The sequence below is a fragment of the Conger conger genome, chromosome 10 (genome assembly GCF_963514075.1).
Source record: "Conger conger chromosome 10, fConCon1.1, whole genome shotgun sequence".
NCBI lineage: Eukaryota > Metazoa > Chordata > Actinopteri > Anguilliformes > Congridae > Conger > Conger conger.
In genome coordinates, this window is record NC_083769.1 from 41,498,930 (window position 1) to 41,523,958 (window position 25,029).

Below are 25,029 nucleotides of genomic sequence, written 5' to 3' on the forward strand. Positions count from 1 at the left end.
CCCTTCAACGTCACTGCAAAAGCCCTGACTCATACGCCCGGCCTGCTAAGACCCATAAGCAGCACAGGGCAGAATTACCCTGCTCCCAGAGTCCTATAATGTCGGCCTGACAGATGGAAGGGTAATGTGTGGAGGCAAGTGTCTTTGAGCAGCTCCTCAGTCCTCGGTATGTTGCTTTTAGGAATTTCAGACGGGTTGTCGTTGCAGTCTTGGAAATGTCTATAGTCCACACACTGCAGTTTTTTGTTTTTAAAGCACCTCCTTTTAACAGTATAAACTATGTATTTTGGTAAAACGGTATAAGCTTGTTTATACCTTCAAAAAACTTCAGAAATGCAAAAGAATCAAAGCTTGACACACAGTGAGTTCCAGGTGATGTATGGTGTATCCTCAGTAAAGGAGAAAAGACAACTACTATTATAAAACAGTTCCATATTTATTGCAAAATATCCTTTACAGAATACAACTGAAAAAAACAACAACAACAACAACATAGGGGGAATGCACAATAAGGCCAACAGTAGAACTGGAAGTGCTGTACACACAGAGACAGTAACTGTTGTTTAAATACTTTTTATAGCAAACTTGCACATTTCTAAAATCCTTGACCCTCTGCACCCTTGCCGTAACCTGTACACTGACCACAAACAGGAATATACTATACTCCTTTGGACACCAGATAAGTTGCCTTGAATATCTATTTGTTTAAACTTAAAATCCAGCACGAAACCTTTTTCTGCTCAATCACTGTTTTAAAAATAATTTTAAAAAGTTTGGCTCAAAATAAAATACGGTGAGATGCAATTTAATAGTTGCAAATATAGCAATTTAAATGACATTTTCCGAGTTGAGCAATATGGTAACACTCCAATTATGGCAAATTATCCCCCTACGACGGCCACTAAAGATTAGCAGTGTTACAAATTAATTAGCACTTCCTTGAAAGCAAGTTTACAAGAGAATCTTCATAAATTATCCAATTCATTTATGCAATATAAAATATTGCATTGAAAAAGAAGTGATCTAGTTTTGAGTAAGCCATGTACAATCCTTCATCAATGGACTTCTGACATTTTGGAACACTGCTCACTTCGGACAACGTAAAAACTTCAGCCCGTAGCAAACTAATGCACTCAGCCATTGTGCTGATACAACAAAGACATTCGCTTTTCTACCGAATAAATACTGGTGCCATAACAAGGACAAATATATTTTCAATTTCTGGCTTTTTTTCGTTTTGTTTTGTTTTTTTTAGTTTTTGAAATTTTTAAAATTACAAACCAAAACAGTCTAATATTTAGAGTAGACTATTAGATTCCCTGGCCTTCAGACACTGAATATTTAAGGAGAGAAAATGATAAATTGACATACAGTAACTAAATAAAGCTCACACTGTACCTAGCGCAGGTGTGGAGCCGTTAGCTTGCTCCTGGGAAGATTTGGCACTGGTGCAGTAGTACTACTCAGAAAAACCCTTCCATTTTCCACCACACTCCACAAACAATTCATAAAAGGCAATTCATAAAAGAGTACAATGATTACATTTCTCACATTCAAATGTACATCTTTAATGTCGGCTTTCCTGAACAGGGAGCTACAAAACCCCTGTCGCAGTAAGTCCACAATACAAAATTAAAATTAAGATGAAAATATATTCATATATTTATATATATTTAAATGCGTAAGCCCTTCTGAAACAAAACATTTAAGAGCATGAATCAGCGTAAAATAGGTGGATGTGAATGACGCACAGATCAAAGCGATGGTATCGACAGTGGGAACAAGACATTGTCAGTCTCCGAATACTTACGAGACCGTTAAGCAATTCTGGACAGATGCACACACACAACACATATTTTGCCCTTCAGATTCAAAATTGCAGTATAGCAAATATTAGAAAAAATCTGCGCTCAAAGGCTGCCAAATGCTTGCCTATTGGGACTTCTTCCGCTGAGAAAGCCAGGGCACAGTCTCCTTCACCACGTGTTCAGCTTTGGTACGATGCGTGTTCATACAGTTGAACGTGCTGTATGCGTTTCTTCCGTTACTCTGGTTAAATCATACAAAGCTGCTGCTGTTGCTGCATGCTGATTGGCTCAAAAAAACGTGGAGATACTAGTTACACGAGTACTCCTGGCTCAGCCGCGCTTGTCACTCAGCGGGTTGACCTGGCAACCCAGGGTTGTGTTGTCGGGCGACGGTGTGGGCCTACGGTGTTCTGAGGAGGGGAATGAGGTGTTGTGCGGTAGAAGAGGAGATGATGTCACGTCTAGGGACTGACCTATGTGATCGGAAAACTGCTGCTACGTTTCCATCAGTGAGCACATCCACTTCTCTGACAGTGTAAGAACATGGCGAACCTCTCTTACGGTGCGAGAACGTCGCTAACGTTTCAGCCAGTGCTGCACCTGAGGTGTGTTCCAGATTATGGACGAAATTAACGAGAACGCCCTTTCGTTTGAAACTGAAGTCATCGCGACTGTACAAAACACCTCTTCAGATCCAAGCGTTAAATAAAGGGGGGGGGCTGGACTTGTTTTGGGTTTTGGTGGTGTTCGATGCAGGACCCTGAGTAGAGGAGATAGAACGGGTTTGAGTGCCTCAAGCAGAATGGGTTTTGTTGAGATATCCAAATCAAGGATTTTGATAAATAGTAAAAATTAAACATCAGACAGAAATAAAACATTTACTCATTAACTGCTACTTAAAACACAAATAATAAACACCCATTATCTTACAATATACAGAACATACATGTGCGTATGCATGTATGGATGGATGTATACTTGTGAGAATGCATATTTATATATGCATATGTACACGTACATACATAAATACACACATATCTCTATAAAAGGTCAATCTTGTGGACATTCAGCTACGGTGTGAGGCGTGACTCTGCCGTAGCCCGTTGCGTGAGGCTACTCTAATCAAGCAGCTTAGCATTCCACCAGGAGCAGGACCGGAGAGGGACACGGGAGGGTGAACACCGCATCAGACAAGGGCAACGCACAATACGGAAAGCACGAAGAATGAAAGGAGGGACTAAGCAATGAAAGCGACAGACAAAAGAGAGAGGGATGAAGATAAAATCATTTCTCTGCATGTCTGTAAACAAAATGACGGCAGAAGGAGAAGAAGAAGATGAAGATGAAGATGAAGAAGAAGGGGTCGTTTATTCTGCCCCTTCTGGTGCTGGCGAGCCTGTTGGGGGAGGAGCCGCTTTAAAGTCAGAGCGGCTCAGGATGATGACGTAACAGACGAACTAGGCTCCGCCCACCCCTCTCCCATTGGCAGAGGGGCGGGTTGGGAGTGGACTCCTCTGATGCACTTCCTGTGGGGCGGGACCTCTCCCACGCCTGTACCGAGCTGTGAGGTCACTGTCACCGTCAAACCCACAAATCGCCCCCGCCCTGTGTCCCGCGGCAACGGAGCCGCGTCCCGCATGCAGCGATGGGTGGAGTGGGTGTCCGCAGGCCTGATGAGCACCCAGGGGGAGGGACAGGGGGAGGGGACGGGGTCGGGCGGGGCCAGCAGTCCGGGTCAGAGGGGCTGGACGAGCAGACGCACGGATTGGACGAAGGCGGGCGGAGGGGCGGGGCGGGGCGGGGCGGAGCTGGCTGGGCGGGGGTCAGACGAACAGCTGGATGCGCTCGCGGATGGTCTGCCTGCAGATGGGGCAGGTCTTGAGGGCGGCGCTGCAGTCGATGCAGGAGGCGTGGCCGCACTGGAAGACCAGCTTGATGTGGTTGTCGATGCAGATGGGGCAGGTGATCCGCTCCTCCATCTGCCGGTAGCGCGACTGCAGCTGCTCCAGCAGGTTGTGCTGCTCCGAGTTCTCCGAGCTGGGGCTGAAGTCCACCTCTGATTGGTCTGGAGGAGAGACGCACGCACACGCACACGCACACGCACACGCACACGCACACGCACACACACACACATACACACATACACACATACACACATACATACATACATACATACACACACACACACACAGGCACACGGGCACACGGGCACACACACACACACACACACACACACACACACACACACACACACACACACACACACAGACACACACAGACACACACAGACACACACACACACATATACATACATACACACACATATACATACATACACACACATACACACATTGTATTAGCCATTTGGCTTCATCACCCTACCGAGTGAGCAATTAGGCCTTCCTTCATCAGAGAGTTCATACGGATATTCTCCACTGACTGTACATCAATGTGAACAGGCCCATGTTATATATGTTTTTGAAAGTGTGTGTTTCTGGATCATTCATTGGCTGTTGATTCTAAAGCCACACCCGCCTGTCGTCCTCTGCCGTAGCCACTGGAGACAGTGGGAGCCACTGGGCTTTGTTCAGCGTTTTATTATCCTAACTTTCATTTTTTAAATGAAAAGTTCTGTGACTGAATTTAACGATGAAAAGAAATAAAGGTTAATTACGGCTTGTCCTTTGGTTTTTGATGTCATTAATTAAGTTGAGGTTTTTATTTTTTTAATGATATATTTAATAACCTCTTTCATCGTAACACGTCAGGGCCCCGAAATGTAAAACAAAAAGCCCCAAAAATCAATTGAAGGGTAAAAAAAAAAAAAGCGATTGAGAAAAAAAAAAAAAGTTAATTTAGAGTCATTTTTGAAGACCCTTAGAGAGACTAAGGATCTCCTTAATGGAAACTCAATCATTTTGTAATGAAGACTGTCCTGTCGGGTGTAATAACATGACAAGGTTTCTGTAACAGAGCCCCAGGTTCCCCTCACTAAGACCCAACAGGCCAGGGAGGCAGGGGGGGAGGAGGGGGTTCGGTACCTTGTCTGATTTTCTTGGTAATGGTGACCTGGCATTTGATGCATTTCTTCATTCGATGAGCACACTCTGCAGCAGAACAGAGGGAGAATGCAGATAAACACACGAGTAAGGAGTCAGTGAGAAGGGTCTGTTCAAAATAGAATCTCACACATACGCGCGCGCACACACACGCACACGCACACATACACACACACACACACACACACATATACATACACATACACACACACGCACGCACGCACGCACGCACGCACGCACACACACACACCCTCCCTCTCTCACACACACAAACACACACACACACACACACAAACACACACGCGCGCGCGCATAAATACATACACATACGCTCTTACACACTCACACACGCAGGCACACTTTCTCTCACGCACACACACTTTCTCTTTCTCTCACACACACTCACACACACACACACACACACACCAAACACAAACACTCACCTTCGCAGGCCACGCTGTGCTGGCAGGGGGCGAACAGGATGAGCAGGGCGAGCTCGGAGCAGATGAGGCATTCGCTGGGCCCCGGCAGGGTGGGCACCACCAGGTTGGTCATGGTGTTGGGCGTGGTGTGGACCCGGCGCAGACTGGCACTGCTGCCCCCTGTGCCGGAGGTGATGGCCTGCAGCTGCTGCAGCCTGAGGAGAGAGACTCGGTCAGTTACCACCCCCGCTGGGTCAGTCATCACCCCGCTGGGTCAGTCATCATCCTGCTGGGTCAGTCATCATCCCGCTGGGTCAGTCACCACCCCCGCTGGGTCAGTCACCATCCCGCTGGGTCAGTCATCACCCCCGCTGGGTCAGTCACCACCCCCGCTGGGTCAGTCACCACCCCCGCTGGGTCAGTCACCATCCCGCTGGGTCAGTTATCATACCGCTGGGTCAGTCACCACCCCCGCTGGGTCAGTCACCATCCCGCTGGGTCAGTCATCATCCCGCTGGGTCAGTCACCACCCCCGCTGGGTCAGTCATCATCCCGCTGGGTCAGTCACCACCCCCGCTGGGTCAGTCATCATCCCGCTGGGTCAGTCATCATCCTGCCGGGTCAGTCACCACCCCCGCTGGGTCAGTCATCATCCCGCTGGGTCAGTCACCACCCCCGCTGGGTCAGTCATCATCCCGCTGGGTCAGTCATCATACCGCTGGGTCAGTCACCACCCCCGCTGGGTCAGTCATCATCCTGCTGGGTCAGTCATCATCCTGCTGGGTCAGTCACCACCCCCGCTGGGTCAGTCATCATCCCGCTGGGTCAGTCACCACCCCCGCTGGGTCAGTCATCATCCCGCTGGGTCAGTCATCATACCGCTGGGTCAGTCACCACCCCCGCTGGGTCAGTCATCATCCCGCTGGGTCAGTCATCATCCTGCTGGGTCAGTCACCACCCCTGCTGGGTCAGTCACCATCCCGCTGGGTCAGTCACCATCCCGCTGGGTCAGTCACCACCCCCGCTGGGTCAGTCACCATCCCGCTGGGTCAGTCACCATCCCGCTGGGTCAGTCATCATCCCGCTGGTTCAGTCATCATCACGCTGGGTCAGTTACCACTCCACTGGGTCAGTCACCATCCCCACAGGCCAGTGCACACCCCCACCCTATCAGCAGTGTCTCAATATGGGTGTTCCCCTCTGTCTTACAGCTATTCAAATATTCACCACAAACCTTATCAGTCATGCTTAGCAAAGTAAACCAAGGGATGACTGATATGGGAGAACAGTGTCCTGTGCTTGAAGCCACACCCCCAGTGGGCACTGCAGTCCAAAGCGGGCGGGGCAGAACGTACCGGTGCTTCTCGGAGAAGTTCTTGATGAGCTGCCCCACGGTGCTGTCCGTCACCAGGTCCAGCGGGCTCTTGCCCTTGTGATTGGCGTAGTTGATGTCCGCCCCCTCCTGCGCCAGGAAGCAGGCGATGGCAGCGCCCACGTTCAGCTCCGTGTTCCCCAGCAACCCCGAGCTATTTAGCTGCATCACAAAACCACAGAGAGAGAATGGTCAGAAGACCTCCTTAATCTGGGGACTACTCTATATAGAGAGAGAATGGTCAGACCACCTCCCTAATCTGGGGACTATTACACACAGACGGAGAACGGTCAGAAGACCTCCCTAATCTAGGGACTACTCCACAGAGAGAGAGGACAGTCACAAGACCTCCCTAATCTAGGGACTACTCCACAGAGAGAGAGGACAGTCACAAGACCTCCCTAATCTAGAGACTACTCCACACAAAGGAAGGAAAAACGGTCAGACCACCTTCCTAAACTGGGGAATATTACACGGTCCTTGCGTTAGAGATGACACACGTGCTGAGCTATTTAAGATATTAATATGCTAATAGGATAATAAGAACAGGGCACAGCACTTGCTGTACTTCTATGTACAAATCCTGGACAGGAATTATAACAGACTACATTTGGCTACGTTTTCTTGACTCCACAAAAATGGGTGTGAGTTGCTAAGCAGAGAAGGCATTCTGTGTGGCCCTGACTAGACACTCCTGCATTCTAAGAATTTGACAGCTGACAAGCAAAACAAACACGTTATGAGCTGAGATGAGATACGTGTAATCGGATTTAATGTTGTGGAAGAGATAATCCTCAATAACTTCACGTCACGTGCATAGACAGAGGTGCTCTCGCGCAACACCCCTCCGCACGCCGCAGAAACACAACCGCACCACAAGAGCGTGCCTCAGGCCGCTCCCCAGAGCTCTGCCGGGCCCGGGACAGGAGCAGGGCTGGGAGCCGCTCCCGGGTAATCTGCGGATGTGTGAGGGTACAGCAGGGGCGGAGGTGTGAGGGTAGAGCAGGGGCGGAGGTGTGAGGGTACAGCAGGGGCGGAGGTGTGAGGGTACAGCAGGGGCGGAGGTGTGAGGGTACAGCAGGGGCGGAGGTGTGTGGGTGTCGCTCGGAGCGCTGCGGATCTGACAGGGCCTAATCGAATCAGAGAGCCCGGGAGGAGGGCGCTGACAGCGGAGACACCGCCAGACACCTTCAGAAGGGCGGCGTGAGGCCTGGCAGCCCTCCAGCACACTGCAGCGGAGGAGGAGGAGGAGGGGGAGGAGGAGGAGGGGGAGGAGGGGGAGGAGGAAGGTCTCCGCGTCGCTGCCAGGCTGCAAATTTAACTCCAGCCGCCAGCCGGCAGCCGGATGCTGCTAAATTTAACGGGCAGCCTGTAGCCTAGTGCCGATATTATTTGGATCTGGAAGGTTGGTGGTTCAAGCCCCGGGGTGGCCACAATAACATCCAGACAGCTGAGGGGCCTTGAACTAATATCTGAGCAAAACTTATCCAATGATAATTTCCATTTATGCCTCTTTGTTCTGCTGATAGAAAAATCTCCCGTTGTTCCCTTTGTTAATCCCTTTTATGAAGGTCATTTGGAGGTCTTATTCTACTCCAGCTAGTTGTCTGGTAACAGTGAAACTGTTTGGTGGATTCTGGGCTGCACCAGCCCACTGTGGTCGGCGGACGGTAAAGTTAGCTCCCTGCCCTGGCGGTAGGCCATTGACGCTATCCCAGCGGTTGCCCATCAGCTGTAGCACGTTGGTGGTTGCACGGTAGTGTTAGCCTATTGGCGGTTGCATGTTAGCAGTAGCCTGTTGGCGGTTGCACAGCACTGGTAGCCTGTTGAGAATTGCATGCTAGTGGTAGCCTGTTGACGGTTGCCCATTAGCGATAGCCTTTTGACAGTTGCACGTAGCCAGTAGCCTGTTGACAGTTGCCCATTAGCGATAGCCTGTTGACAGTCGCACATTAGCAGTAGCCTGTTAGCGGCTGCATACTAGCAGTAGCCTGTTGACAGTCGCTCATTAGCGGTAGCCTGTCAGCGTGGGGTTCTCACCCGCGTGTACAGGGAGGAGCCCTCGCCCTCGGTGGTCGCCATGGTGGCGGTGAGCTGCTGGCGGCTGAGCGCCACGTGCATGGCGGTGTCTCCATCCTCATCCTCCACGTTCACGTTGGCGCCCTCCGACACCAGCAGCTGCACCAGCTCGCCGTGGCCCTGCGTTACCGCCAGCTGCAGCGGCGTCTGGTTGCGGTTGTTCCGGATGTTTACGTCACAGCGACCCTGGGGGAGGGGGGGTGGGGGTGTTAGTGACATCACAGACAGACTGCTGGGGTTTGGGTTTGTTAAAAAAACACATTTGGCTGATTTCGGGGCCGTACGTCCACGCCGGCTCAGCAGAACTGGAGACGGTTACGAACTAAAATAGAAGTCATACAGTCATCCAAAACCCAACCTGAGAAAAGTGAGTCATCGGATTTGTTTCAGTCTTTCTGTCGTTGGCAGAGCGACAGTATCTAACAGCAGTGTGTTCTATAGTTTGGGGGCAGAAAACTCACTCAGCTCAAAAATAGAACCTTAAAATGTATTCAAACACTACGGCTAGATTGTAAAAAAATGTAGCTACATATTACTTGAGGTACATAGAGGTAATTATCTCTCTATAATTAGATATGATGATACATAAAAATGACAATAAAATGGAAGCGAATCTTAAGATCTGGAAGTGAACCGTAAGATAATTTATAATTTATTATTATAAAAAGATTCATTTTATAATAATAACATTTTGAATGGAACCATTTCTTTAAAAATGCTCTGGCTCTGTCCTGTGGTCTCTCTCAGTGGCTCAGGTTGAAGCACGTGGTCAAACGGACACAGGATATTTGGCCATCCTATGTCATATAAACGTCTGTCAGACTAAAGTGATGTGAAAGTTGAAGTGGGTCTCTGATGCCAGCCAGGGCAAGTGGTCGGTGAGTGTGTCCATGTATCACCATGATTTCACTGAGCAAAAAAAAGCCCCTCAGGGTAAGGGGGGAGGAGGGAGGGTAAAGGAAGAGGAGAGAGGAGGAGAGATGGAACAGGCGGGAGGAGGGAGGGTAAAGGAGGAGAGGATTCCTCACCTCTTTGATGAGGATCTGGGCCACGTCTCGGTGGTTGTTGAGCGAGGCCAGGTGCAGCGCGGAGAATCCGTCGTCCTTCTTCACATCGACCAGCTGCCTCGCGCGAGCCAGGATCTGCTCCATCGCCCTGGAACACCCCGTAACACAGCGTCAGTTACCCTGTACCAAAGCCTCTCACACACTCACACACTGTACCAAACCCCTCCCACACACTCACACACTGTACCAAACTCCTCTCACACACTCCTAACACAGCGTCAGTTACCCTGTACCAAACCCCTCTCACACACTGTACCAAACCCCTCTCACACACTCCTAACACAGCGTCAGTTACCCTGTACCAAACCCCTCTCACACACTCCAAACACAGCGTCAGTTACCCTGTACCAAACTCACTCTCACACACTCCTAACACAGCATCAGTTACCCTGTACCAAAGCCTCTCACACACTGTACCAAACCCCTCTCACACACTCATAACACAGCTCCCGCATGTCCACCAGGAGGTCCATCGCCCTGAACCCCGGCATGTTTCAAAGTTAAAGTCAAAGCACATTTCAGGCTTGCGTAAGAGAGAGAATTCCAAGCACGGGAGGGCTTTTCCACGAAAGGGAGATTAGAAGAGGATCTGGAGGGCCGACCTTCAGCCACGGCTGAACCCGTCTTAGCTGATTTTCTTGTTTCCTCCACCGCGGGCCAATCACGAGACCCCCCCCCCCCCCCGCCCCCCTCCACCGCCACCCTCCTCACGCTTTTACGGGCAGAGATAAAAACGCTTCAAAGCCCCTCTGAACACCCTTAACTCACTCTAATGTCTACGGTGTCAAAATGTCATTTTTACACTGCCCTGCTTAACCCGGGCAAGTAACATCTCACTCTGGAGGAGATGGAGCGGGGAAACCCAATCGCTTGCGGACACATTAGCACACAGAACAGGTATTTTTAATAATTAAGCATATCCGTTTCCTGCCTACAGTGGTTCCTCATTAATAATGCAGCCAGAACGGTGGTAAAACGGTGTTTAACTTTTTGGTCTTTTCCGGTGTTTGGCAAAGTGATGAGCACTGTCGTGAGAAAACAGGCCCAGGCAAACTGATCTGCTGCAGGATGCCTACTACATCACACACCGCCTCACGACAGGAACCAATCACACGTGCCTATGCTACGCCAGGGTCCTCCGTTCGTCTCTTGATTGGCTGGGACCGGCCAAGGGAAGGTGTCGGCACACTGAACTGAAATGTGCCGAGTCTTACAGACCAGCTTTTCACAATAACAAAAACTACAGTCTCTCAAAACCCTGACTCACTCACTCACGGCAAACACACACATGCACACACACACACACACACACACACACACATATACACGCGCAAACATACACATACACATACATACACACACACACACACACACACACACACACACGCACACACGCGCGCAAACATACACATACACACACATACACACACACACACACACACACACACACACACACATACACAGAAACATAAAAACACTGAAACCCTGTTTACAAGGACAAACACCCTGTAATTATGACCCCATTATTCAGGCATTCTGTATTTCACAAGCAGGGCAGGAGGTATGGATATGATGGGGCTATGGAGATTATGGAGATGATGGAGGTGATGGAGGAGATGGAGGTATGGAGGTGATGAAGGTGATGGAGGTGATGGAGGAGATGGAGGTATGGTGGTGATGAAGGTGATGGAGGTGATGGAGGTATGGAGGTGGTGGAGGTGATGGAGGTATAGAAGTGGTGGAGGTATGGAGGAGATTGAGGTGATGGAGGAGATGGAGGTGATGGAGGTATGGAGGTGATGGAGGTATGGAGGTGATGGAGGTGATGGAGGTATGGAGGTGGTGGAGGTGATGGAGGTATAGAAGTGGTGGAGGTATGGAGGAGATTGAGGTGATGGAGGAGATGGAGGTATGGAGGAGATGGAGGTATGGAGGTGATGGAGGTGATGGAGGTGGTAGAGGTATGGAGGTGATGGAGGTATGGAGGAGATGGAGGAGATGGAGGTGATGAAGGTGATGGAGGTGATGGAGGTGATGGAGGTGATGGAGGTGATGGAGGTGGTAGAGGTATGGAGGTGATGGAGGTATGGAGGAGATGGAGGTATGGAGGTGATGGAGGTATAGAAGTGGTGGAGGTATGGAGGTGATGGAGGTGGTAGAGGTATGGAGGTGATGGAGGTATGGAGGTGATGGAGGTGAGGAGGTGATGGAGGTATGGAGGTGATGGAGAGCATTATTCTCAGGCCTGTTTCTCCCTCATTTTTATTTGTCTGCAGCTGACACCGCAGCACTGCGACAGGTTCTGTGCACATAAACCCCCCCCAGCCCGGGACGTGGGGGTCACTGAGACCCGCAGTGCAGATGGCTGAGGGGCGCACACGCGCACGCTCACATACACACACACACACACACAGACACACACACACACACACAGACACACACACACACACACACACACACAGACACACACGCGCACACACACACACACACACACACACACACACGCACACGCTCACATACACACACACACAGACACACACGCACACACACACGCACACGCACACGCTCACATACACACAGACACACACACACACACAGACACAGACACACACACACACACACACACACACACTCACACACACACACACACTCACACACTCACACACACACACACACACACACACACACACACTCACACACACCACTCACACACACACACACACACACACGCACGCTCACATACACACACACAGACACGGACACACACACACACTCGCACACACGCACACACACACTCCCTCCTTCTCCCTCCAGTCTGCATCTCTCCCCTCACTCCCCCACACCTCCTCCATCCTCCATCCTCCAGTCCCCCGCAGCTCTGTGAAATGAAGGCTCTCGCTGTCTTCAGCACCGTCCCCCTCTCACCTACACCCCCACCCCATTCACACTCACATAAATCACCCCCTCCAAATCCCTCTCCTTTTATCATTTCACATTTCTATTATACTAGTCCTATTAATATTACTACTTATTATATTATATGCACGCACGCAGATACACACGCGCACCCACACACAGCTCTGTAAAATAAAATTCTCCAAACAGCAGCTGCACCCTTAATGGGGCCTATTCTCTTTCAGAAACATGTGAATGGTCAGTGTTCTGTTCTCTGTCCTTAAGAACAGTGTGTGCTCAGGACAGCAATCAGGCCTCATCAACACTGAGTGCCAGTAGAGAGATGTGCTCTGATTAGCAGAGAATAGAAAGCAGAACACGAAGCAAGTATTACGTCAACCAAGTATACATCTGTGTGTGTGTGTGTGTGTGTGTGTGTGTGTGTGTGTGTGTGTGTATGTGTGTGCACGCGTGTGTGTGTGTGCGTGTGAGTGCAAGTGTGTGTCGGTCTGCCTGTTTGTGTCTGTGTGTTAACAGAGTGTATCACATATAGCCTCTGTAAGTGTTGATTTGACACTGGACATTTTACTGTGAGTATGTGTGAGAGTGTGAGTGTGTGTGTGTGTGTGTGTGTGTGTGTGTGTGTGTGTGAGTGAATGAGACTAAGCGATATCTACAGAAATAGATATAGGGATAGAAAGACAGACATGCATCTAGTTTGCCTGGAGCAGTGTCCTGGTTTTATATAGGTCTCCATAAATGTCATGGCATTACCTTTTTGGAAGTATATGTAATGCCGATATGATTGGTCCACGGGTGGGGAGGCGGGGTCTGCGGAACAGCAGGGATCCTCTCCCACACAACCTCTCTCCACACTAGTACTGGACCAATGTCCTCTCTCTACTCTAGCACTGGACCAATGTCCTCTCTCTACTCTAGCACTGGACCAATGTCCTCTCTCTACTCTAGCACTGGACCAATGTCCTCTCTCTACTCTAGCACTGGACCAATGTCCTCTCTCTACTCTAGCACTGGACCAATGTCCTCTCTCTACTCTAGCACTGGACCAATGTCCTCTCTCTACTCTAGCACTGGACCAATGTCCTCTCTCTACTCTAGCACTGGACCAATGTCCTCTTTCAGCTTCTACTATCTTCGTCAAATAAAACAAATGCATTCCAGAAAAATAAGTAAGCATTACACCCAGAACAGCAGCAGTAGTCAAGAATCCCAGGGTTCTGACAAAAATAAAGCTTTGGACAGACGCTTAAATATATTAAGCGCAATAAAAATAAAGGTACGGCCACAAAAAACAAACATGAACTTTGAGAACTGCTCCTCTCCAGTGTGTGCGGAGCCCTTTGACAGCAGCAGCAGGTCTCCAGAGATTTACGGCCTTGTGTATCCACGAGTGCAAATAAACAGCAGTGTGTGCGAGTGTGTGCGAGTGTGTGTGTGTGTGTGTGCGCATGTGTGCATCAGGATGGATGCTGCAGCCGGGAAGTTAACCGCCAGTGCAGCGCGTATGACCCACGTCAGAACACATCAGCCGTATGGTTTTTACAATTCTACGCCGGCGCCTGGCGGTCGACTCAATCCTCCTCCTTCCCAGAGTGCACTCTGTGCAGAGCTGAAGCTGTGATGGAGGAGCCGGGAGGGAAGAAGGCACAGCGCTGCCCTGATGGCTGGGGGGGGGGGGGCTGACGGCCTGCAGGATGCTGGGGGGGAGATGGGGAGTGTGGGGGGGGGTGAGAGAGCCCTGAGGGGGAGGCAGCACAGCTGGGAGCTCTCCCCTGCGCTGTGTGAACCAGCGCTGCCCTGACGGCCTGCAGGCTGCTGGGGGGGGGGGGAGATGGGGAGGGTGGGGGGGTGAGAGGGCCTGGGGGAGACAGCAGCACAGCTGGGAGGTCCCCCCTGCACTGTGTGAACCAGCTCTGCCTGTGATGAATGTATCTGGGTCACACCTCTTCCAGCCCGGGGAACACCCGGCCCAGTGCAGGCAAAGCCCAAACTGGCTGCTGGGGTCACCTGGGGACCACCGAAAGGGGGTCAGAGGCACACACACACGCACGCACACACACACATGGACACGCGTGCACACACGTGTTGAAACATCCAGAGCTGGCCATCCAAAGACACAAGGCCCAGATTCAGCATTCACTGGGCCTGTAATACGTGTGCAGTGTACTGTGGCGAAGGCATCTTCCAGGGCCAGCTTTGAGATGGATGAGGGAATTAGAGGGAGCAACTGCATTCTGGGAAACGAGGCCGTTTATCCTGCACCTCCCGTGATAAACGGGGCGAGTCTCGGGGGCGAAAGCGAACGGGAGTCCCCCAGCGCGCCCGGCCCGGAGTGACGGAGACGGGGAATCCCAGCGCGCCCCTCTCCCCGGCGCGGCCGCGCGGGAGCAGACGCGGCGTGGGAGCGGTCGCCCCCGGCGACCCCTGACTCAGAGCGGTGTGAACGCCGCCGGGGGAGATTCCCAGCTCCCCCACGCCGCGGCGAGCCCGCAAGCCCGCCGTGACTCACCGCAAGCTGTCCCGTGTTTTTACCGTGTAACCGCAAACACGCGAGTGTGTACTCACACACACGCGCTCTCCTGAACAAACCCTTTATCCGAGGGCAACGGACTGCTTCTGCACTAAAGAAGTAACCTGGAAGTTTTCAAGCTGGACGTAAAACAAGAGCAGGTCGTCGAGTCCCAGGAGGGGAACGATCGAAACGAAGCATGTTTTGGCTAAATTAGACTGAAGCAGAGAGACTGAGAGATGAGAGCCGACAGAATCGGCCTTTCCTAGGACTCACAATATCCAGACTCCCTCCACCACCGACTGTACTCACTGCACAGACTCACTGCCATTCCACCACCAGTCTGAGCTGAGAAGGAGAAGAGCAGCAGAAGAGCCCTCTGGGAAACGTAGTGCAGGCTGCAGGGGGTTGTGGGTACTCACAGCTTGTTCCCCTTCAGAGCGGCGTGGTGCAGGAGGTTGAAGCCGCGGTTGTTCTGCTGGGTGAAGTCGATGTTGGGCACCACCGTCAGGATCTCGATGATGCTGCGGAAGTCTTTGGCGATGGCGTCGTGAAGGGGCGTGTCTCCGTAGGAGTCCTGCAAACACAGGAAGTGAAGGGCTTAGCACTGCGGTTCCCAAAATGTCGGTCACAATGAAAAAAACCCAAAAAAGAACATTTTGTCTCATTACATTTTGTAATATGTGTATTACATCATATTACACGTATAATAATGTCGAAATACACAGCTAAACCAGTAATGAGCAACAAGGCACGAGAAGCCATATTGAAAATTGTAATTATAGTCACGGCTAAAGGGAATATGCATGGGCCAACTGTTGGGATCGCGTAAATCTGTGAACATTCATTTGGGGTCGTGACAATTAAATTAAATTATATTTTATTTATATAGCAATTCTCAAAGAAGACTGTCACGAAGATGTTTTACAGAGTCACAGAAGGGAAGAAGGGGAAACACCAGCCCCCAAACAGCACGAGGCAATAACAACAAAAAAACTCCCTAGAGGAACTTTGAGAACCCCTGACTTAACAACAGGTCCTTCTGAGGAACAATGAAAAGATGATATAATATAAAATATATATATCACATTTATATAAGATTATATGATATATTGTATTGACCTTGTGCTATCAATTCTGCCATTCTTATGCAGCACAAAGAGCAAACTCATTCCTTTGTCATGTGATGCGTGTCTCTGATGCACGTGATTTCGGTTCAGCCTCAGACTTCCCACACTGAGTAACGGCACGAGAAACGCAGCCACTTTCACCACAATCCGCACAGATCAGCCCCGAACGTTTCCGCGCTGGAAGCTAACGTTAAAAACAGGAAGAGAAAAGAAAGCCTTCTATTTTTAGGCGTGAGCAGCGGGAGGAATGTGCCGTTCGACGCGTTGCGCTCGGACTCCAAACGCGGTGTTCTCTGGGCCTCGGGAACGGGGACGGAGCGGTAAACAGGGCGCGAGACGGGTCCCAGAGGAAGCCGCTACAAGGGCCCGCTTCCGACAGGACGCAGGGAACGTTAGCGGGGAAAGTTGGGAGCCGGTAAAACTTTGCTGGCGGAAGGGAACGGATGGGTCAGCCGGGGGATCGTGCGCACGGCAGACGCAGCGACAGCCCCGTGACTCAGCGCCGAAAGCCGGGGGGGGGGGTAACACTCCCGCGGGACGCTCTGAACAGCAGGGGTGTGAAACCGCACTCCTCCAGACTGACATTTGACTTCAGACACACAACGAACTCCCCACCCGGCCCCGGGGCCCCCAGCCCGCTCCGAGCTCACAGCTCTGTGACACGTCATGCAGGCTCCGGAGATCCGGAGGTTAACCCCACACAGGGCACGGAACATGCTAGAACTAGGGGGGGGTGTGGACCCCTGGGGGGCCTTGAAGGAACTGTAGGGGTCCCCTGGTCAGCATGGATATGCAATGACCACATACATATTTGGAAACGTATTCAATAGAAAGTTTATTTTTTTCAATGTAACCCTTTTTAACGTATGATGGGGGGGGATCCCCTGGATGCCTTTGGGCCTGGGTGGGGGTCCCTGGATCAGAACAGACTGAACACCCCTGCACTAAAGTAAGGTAAACGGCGTTACAGGGGGAAAGGGGCGGTGGGTTTGGGGCACACCTGCAGGTTGACGTCGGCGGCGTGCTCGGTCAGCGCCCGCACCACCTCGGTGAAGCCCTTGTTGACGGCGATGTGCAGCGCGGTGCACATGGAGTTATTCAGCAGGTTGACATTCACCCCTTTACTCAGCAGCAGACGGGCGATCTCCGGCTGGTTTCTGCACGGCAACAGCACACGCGCACACACACACACACACCATACACACCATACACCATATACACACACCAAACACCATACACCATACACACATGCACACACACACCATACACCATACACCATACACACACACACACACACACACACACACACACACACACACACACACACCATAGACACACCACACACACACACACACACACACAGCGCACACACGCATACACACACAAACATACACACACACACCCACACAGCGCACACGCACACACACACGTACACGTACACACCCCACACACACACACACACACACCATTCACAGGCACCACACACACACACACAGAGACAAACACACATTGATTAACAGCAGGAAGGGAGACACCAAGAGACTGCCAAGACTGCAATGACATCAAATGTGTCAAATCCTCCTTACCCCCTCTCCAGGAATTAGTAATCCAATCCTTTAGATATGCAACAGCTGACACTCAGATTCTGAAATCCTTAAAGGCCCACTCCGTAATTTTGGTTATAATATACTGCTAACGGCTAATAATGAGCAAAAACCATGGTAAAATGGTATATAATTAGTCCCCTTATACAAATAACGGTAAAGATCTTCATAAAAAGCACTTCAAAAGGAAGTCTTCTGCGTTTCATTCTTCTCCATTCTTATATAACAGACATTTTGGAGTCCTTGCTCAGCTCAGCTCCTTGCTATAAAATAAACTACCTCAGATGCACTTGCCACAGCAGTCTTATGCAAACTGCAACAGTCAGAAAGGCTCAGTATCAGAGTTTATCATTCAGGGGGCCAAGCAAAGTTGGAGCCCAGGTCACCAAGATGGTAGTGAAAGCCGTTAAACACTGCAATTACCATGATCCATCAAGGTATTTCTTTGCCATCCACATAATTTCTGTCAAAAAGCAAACCAAATTTCTGTGGAAATTTCTGTGGATTACTGATTGTGCCTTGTGTAAGATCATAAATATGTGATTAGAATGTTCTTAACAGAAGATTCTCATGCTGATGTCACAATCGCTACTGGTAACTGAAACCTAGAACACTGATGAGAAGAAAAACATTCCAAAAAGCCTGCTCTTCAGAGGGCTAAGGCGCTGATCTCGGGCTGTGCTGAGAGACAGGGGACCCGTCTGTGGGTCCCGCGGGCCGGTAGCCACGGCGACGCCGCTCACCCAAACGCGGTGTAGTGCAGGGCGGTGTCTCCGTCTTCATCCTTCACCTCGATGCTGCTGTTGGCCTGGAGCAGCACCTTCACCACCTCCATGTGCCCCTGGTGGGCAGCCACCTGCAGAGCCGTCTTCCCCTGGTTCTGTATGTCCACCTGCAGGACACAAACACCATTATACACACACACACACACACACACACACAGCTGCAGGACACAAACACCATTATTCACACACACACACACACACACACACACACCTGCAGGACACAAACACCATTATACAGATATACACACACTCACACTCACACACACACACCTGCAGGACACAAACACCATTATTCACACACACACACACACACACACACACACACACACACACAGCTGCAGGACACAAACACCATTATTCACACACACACTCACACACACTCCCCTGGTTCTGTATGTCCACCTGCAGGACACAAACACCATTATACACACACACACACACACACACACACACACACACACACACACACACACCTGCAGGACACAAACACCATTATACAAATATACGCACACTCACACCTGCAGGACACAAACACCATTACACACACACACACACCCACCTGCAGGACACAAACACCATTATACACACACACACACACACACACAGCTGCAGGACACAAACACCATTATACACACACACACACACACACACACACACCCACCTGCAGGACACAAACACCATTATTCACACACACACTCACACACACTCCCCTGGTTCTGTATGTCCACCTGCAGGACACAAACACCATTATACACACACACACACACACACACACACACACACACACACACACACACCTGCAGGACACAAACACCATTATACAAATATACGCACACTCACACCTGCAGGACACAAACACCATTACACACACACACACCCACCTGCAGGACACAAACACCATTATACACACACACACACACACACACAGCTGCAGGACACAAACACCATTATACACACACACACACACACACACACACACCCACCTGCAGGACACAAACACCATTATACACATACACACACACACCTGCAGGACACAAACACCATTATACAAATATACGCACACTCACTCACACACACACACACACACACACACACACACACACACACATGCAGAACACAAACACCATTATACAACTATACGCACACTCACACCTGCAGGACACAAACACCATTATACAGATATACACACACTCACACTCACACACACTCCCCTGGTTCTGTATGTCCACCTGCAGGACACAAACACCATTATACACACACACACACACACACACACACACACACACACCCACACACACACACACACACACCCACACACACACACACACACACACACACACACACACACACACACACACACACACACACACACACACAGCTTCCTCCAGCTGTCAGTGCTGACAATACTGATCTCTTCTGCGATTCACAGGAGCAGGAAGTGCATGTCACTTCCTCATTCAAGCGAGACACACACAGGGGGTACATTCCAATGCTAAAAAAAAAAATGCATCCTCCTCCCCTCCAGCGGGAAAGGAGGATACATTTTTCAGAGTTATTGGGACGTACCCAGGGACAGAGGGGCCCATTACACCACAGACAATAACATATCGATCCCTCTCTTCCTCGGCCAATAGCACGGCCTGCATCCTGTCAGATACATTTCCATTTTTCACAGCGTATGGACACCACAAAAATTAACTGAATGAAAGGTCCGATGTGGGGTCCTGGAACGTTCTCCCCGGTGACTAGACTTGCCCTGGGGCAGAGGAAGCAGGAAGTGACATCACCCACCTTCTCCGGATACTTCTGCAGCAGGTCCCGGACCTTGGCGGCGCTGCCGTGCGCGGCCTCGATCACCAGCCGGCCGGGGCTGTCCGGCTCCGTGGACTGGGCCAACAGCTTCTCCAGGACCGAGATCACAGTGCCTGCACAGGGAGAGAGGGGGGGGAGGGAGAGAGAGGGAGGGAGAAAGAGGGAGGGAGGGAGGGAGGGAGAGAAAGAGAGAGGGGGGAGAGAGACAGAGAAGGAGGGAGAGAGGGTGAGAGAGGGGGAGAGAGGGACAGAGGGAGAGAGAGAGGGAGGGAGAGAGGGGGGAAGAGAGGGAGAGAGAGAGAGAGAGATGGGGGAAGAGAGAGAGTGAGAGAGAGGGGGGAGAGGGAGAGAGATAATGAGAGGGGGGGGGGAGAGAGAGAAAGAGAGGGTCGGTCAGAACCTCAGCTGGTGGAAGTACACCTGCTTGCACTGTATGTCAGGTTATTAATCGATGACTCAGTGAGACCTGAACACCCGGAATTCCATTTCACTTGTTTTTAAACACGTTGTGCATCAAAGCACTGCCTCAGCGCTCCGACCCAGAACAGCGGACCGGTGGAATGAGTCAAAATGCCCCGTTTTTGAAATGCAGGATGAGAACAGCGGCTTTATTTAGGAGGACACAGCCCCACAGACAGTGAGCAGGCCAGCTGACACACCCCCAGAACCACCACCCAGCGTAGGGTGAGCGTGAAAGATGACCACGAGCCACACACACACACACACCGGGGATTATGAGCTCACACGTCACATACACACCTCCCCACAAAACCCAACGGAAAACCCAACACCGTAGCATGCAGGAAAGTGCCAAAGTTAACGAAACAAAAACAAAACAAAAAAAAAAACAACCAAACAAAATGGCCGACGATGATAAGACACCCGATGAATGAACACAGGCCTGCCTGCAGGGAGGCCGGGCATGAGAGGAGGATGCTGAAAAGAGAGAGGAGAGGAGAGGAGAGGAGGGGGAACAGAGGGACATACAGGGTGGCTTGCTGGACGAGCAGTGAGCGCTGGGACGTGTCGCTCCGTGCGCGGGACCATCCTCTGAGCCCTTACTTCCTGATTCCCGCGGGCTCTCTGCCGTCAGCAGGTTGGCGTCCACCTCCACCGCCTGGGCCGTCAGGCAGGCGGGGTTAAAGGTCCAGGTCTGGCCCCCGAAGGCCACGCGGAGGTCCCCGTCAGCGTACACCTTCAGCACCTTCCCCACCTGTCCCAGGGCCTGGGGGGGGGGGAGGAGGAGCGGGTTAGAGGCACTGCACATCTGCCGACGGCCCCACCGCAGCGCGCCGGGGGACGCCTCGCTTCCTCCAGACACCTGCGCCGGTAACCGGGGCGCGTCCGTGGAAACGGCTGAGCCGCGCTGGAGAGCGGGGGCAGTCCGCCAGCTGAGGCGCGAGCCGAAGAAAGAAAAACAACAAAGACAACAGAAAAAAAAAACAAGACAACAGAAAAGACGAACAAACGCAAAGAAGAGACGAAGAACAAGACGGCGGAGGAAGTGGGGGGGACGCAGGGACAGGAAGTACTCACGGGCGCCATGCTGTCGGTCCACTCGCCGTGGCTGGCTTGTAGCCTCTTCACGCTCTCCATGTCCTCCAGCACACGCACCAGGTCCCCCACCCCAAACGTGTTCACCTGGGGAGAGGCACCTCCAATCTCAGCGTGGGACACACACACACACACACGCTGACACGACGGCGGGACACTGAATCCGCCCGGCCTCTATAGAACCTGCTTTGCAATTCAAATCCTATCCTCTCCAAATCTGTTCTGCTCTGTTTATGCAAAGAGACGCCTCCACAGTGTGTGACTGGAATGGCACTGTGAAGGAAAAAGGGAAAATAAAATAATAAAGAGGTATTAGCCATTCAGCCGAGGCCCTGTTTGGATTATGGCTTTCTCAGAAGCAGGAGCTTCTCTTTGACGACAGACGGTGCAGTCCATGCGCAGACATTTGCATGTTGTTTCCCTGACACGGTAACAGGAAAGGGCACCAGGCACACAATCATCTGATCCCTGCTCATAGTTCCTTTAAAATACCCCTGATTACCAGAGATGAGTGCTGCAGACTCAACCACTGTAGTGACCGTCACGCCAAGGTTGAACCGGACAGTGTTTTGCCACTGCACGTTTCGCTACGGTTTCTGTGTTGAACAACACGTTTCACCGGGGCTGAATGCCACCCAGGTGCATCTGAGATGCTAGCAGCAGGAGAATGAGTACCCATAAGGCTCTGCTCCTGTGGCGGAGGGCAGGGCCTGGGTCTGTCCCGAGCGCGTTAGCGGGCCCCTCTCTGAGCGGCGTTAACGAAGGCCCTTCAGCTGCAGAGCCTCTGGCGCGGAGCAGGTCTCCGTTCCCCCGTTTCTGCAGTGTTTAATGTTCTCGCGCGCCCACGGGATGGATTACTGAGCCCTAATGTGCGCTTTATAACTGCTAACGTGTGCAGGGCAACCCCAGGGACGCGTTAAATGAGCCTGTTAAAGCCTTACAGAGGCAGACGCCCAATATCACTTCAACCGCGCTACGCAGGAGCGAGTCGGTATCGGAGCGCGTGGTCAGCCTATGAAATACAACCTTGTTTAACGGTCGGGATCTCGCAGCGCGTCGGCCTATGTTAAGCCTGAGACCTGTCCCGGCTGCAGTGTGCGAGCAGGTGATGCTGTTACATGCTGTAGCCCCCCAGGCCCTGACTCACCCCCCCAGGCCCTGACTCACCCCCCAGGCCCTGACTCACCCCCCCAGGCCCTGACTCACCCCCCAGGCCCTGACTCACCCCCCCAGGCCCTGACTCACCCCCCAGGCCCTGACTCACCCCCCCAGGCCCTGACTCACCCCCCCAGGCCCTGACTCACCCCCCCAGGCCCTGACTCACCCCCCCAGGCCCTGACTCACCCCCCCAGGCCCTGACTCACCCCCCAGGCCCTGACTCACCCCCCCAGGCCCTGACTCACCCCCCAGGCCCTGACTCACCCCCCCAGGCCCTGACTCACCCCCCCAGGCCCTGACTCACCCCCCCAGGCCCTGACTCACCCCCCAGGCCCTGACTCACCCCCCCAGGCCCTGACTCACCCCCCAGGCCCTGACTCACCCCCCCAGGCCCTGACTCACCCCCCCAGGCCCTGACTCACCCCCCAGGCCCTGACTCACCCCCCCAGGCCCTGACTCACCCCCCCAGGCCCTGACTCACCCCCCCAGGCCCTGACTCACCCCCCAGGCCCTGACTCACCCCCCCAGGCCCTGACTCACCCCCCAGGCCCTGACTCACCCCCCCAGGCCCTGACTCACCCCCCAGGCCCTGACTCACCCCCCCAGGCCCTGACTCACCCCCCAGGCCCTGACTCACCCCCCCAGGCCCTGACTCACCCCCCAGGCCCTGACTCACCCCCCGGGCCCTGACTCACCCCCCCCGGCCCTGACTCACCCCCCAGGCCCTGACTCACCCCCCCAGGCCCTGACTCACCCCCCCAGGCCCTGACTCACCCCCCAGGCCCTGACTCACCCCCCAAGCCCTAACTCACCCCCCCAGGCCCTGACACACCCCCCCAGGCCCTGACTCACCCCCCCAGGCCCTGACTCACCCCCCCAGGCCCTGACTCACCCCCCAGGCCCTGACTCACCCCCCCAGGCCCTGACTCACCCCCCCAGGCCCTGACTCACCCCCCCAGGCCCTGACTCACCCCCACAGGCCCTGACTCACCCCACAGGCCCTGACTCACCCCCCAGGCCCTGACTCACCCCCCAGGCCCTGACTCACCCCCCCAGGCCCTGACTCACCCCCACAGGCCCTGACTCACCCCCACAGGCCCTGACTCACCCCCCCAGGCCCTGACTCACCCCCCAGGCCCTGACTCACCCCCCCAGGCCCTGACTCACCCCCCCAGCCCTTACCTTGGTCAGCGCTCCCGGGTGGAAGGTCCAGCGGATGTTATTGCTGTACTGGACCCGGACATCCCCCCGGTCTGTGATCCGGTGCACGGTCCCGATTCTGCTGATGTACTGCAGAGAGACGAGGCCCAGGGGAACCTTTTAATCACAGCCTCACCCCCCGCCCCCCACGCTTTACCCACTCTTCAAAAACTCATTAAGAGCTATTTGTTTCTGTAAAATTTTAGAAATTATTATGGGATTTTGAGTTAGGAAAGGGAGGGAATTTGAGTGTTTGTGTGTGTATGCATTTTGTGGGCTGAATGTATTATTAAGAGTAATTAAATGCAAATAGACGCTACCTCCGCCATTTTAGGGTTCCAGCCTCCGTGGCCCTCCTGCATCTGCCTGAGGATGTCCACCTCCAGCAGACACTTCACTTTGTCCCCCTGCTGGAAGGTGTGTCCATCTGCACTCTCCTGTCTCTGCAGCTCTGCGTGTTCCCCTACGCACACACACACACGCAAACACACACACACACACACACACACCATGTCACAATGTTCAGGAAATTATTCATTTGATGAACTTTCTTG

At 52.3% G+C, this 25,029-nt stretch overlaps 1 protein-coding gene across 10 annotated transcripts in view; it reads right to left on the bottom strand.

The window, feature by feature from the left end:
- Positions 1-415: 415 nt before the first annotated feature.
- mib2 (MIB E3 ubiquitin protein ligase 2) overlaps positions 416-25,029 on the bottom strand; it is a 74,786-nt gene continuing 50,172 nt past the window's right edge. For 8 of the 10 annotated variants that reach the window (XM_061257864.1, XM_061257862.1, XM_061257861.1 and 5 more), the window contains 14 exons: positions 24,796-24,938; positions 24,458-24,565; positions 22,100-22,204; positions 21,551-21,788; positions 20,543-20,676; positions 18,710-18,858; positions 17,363-17,519; positions 15,655-15,809; positions 9,769-9,895; positions 8,702-8,926; positions 6,645-6,823; positions 5,311-5,504; positions 4,850-4,915; positions 416-3,873 (listed from right to left, as the gene is read on the bottom strand). In XM_061257864.1, the coding sequence (XP_061113848.1) occupies positions 3,632-3,873; positions 4,850-4,915; positions 5,311-5,504; positions 6,645-6,823; positions 8,702-8,926; positions 9,769-9,895; positions 15,655-15,809; positions 17,363-17,519; positions 18,710-18,858; positions 20,543-20,676; positions 21,551-21,788; positions 22,100-22,204; positions 24,458-24,565; positions 24,796-24,938 (2,222 nt within the window). In that variant the 3' untranslated portion in view covers positions 416-3,631. The remainder of the gene's footprint in view (positions 3,874-4,849; positions 4,916-5,310; positions 5,505-6,644; positions 6,824-8,701; positions 8,927-9,768; positions 9,896-15,654; positions 15,810-17,362; positions 17,520-18,709; positions 18,859-20,542; positions 20,677-21,550; positions 21,789-22,099; positions 22,205-24,457; positions 24,566-24,795; positions 24,939-25,029) is intronic. The other 2 variants (XM_061257859.1, XM_061257860.1) reach the window with 1 other exon arrangement.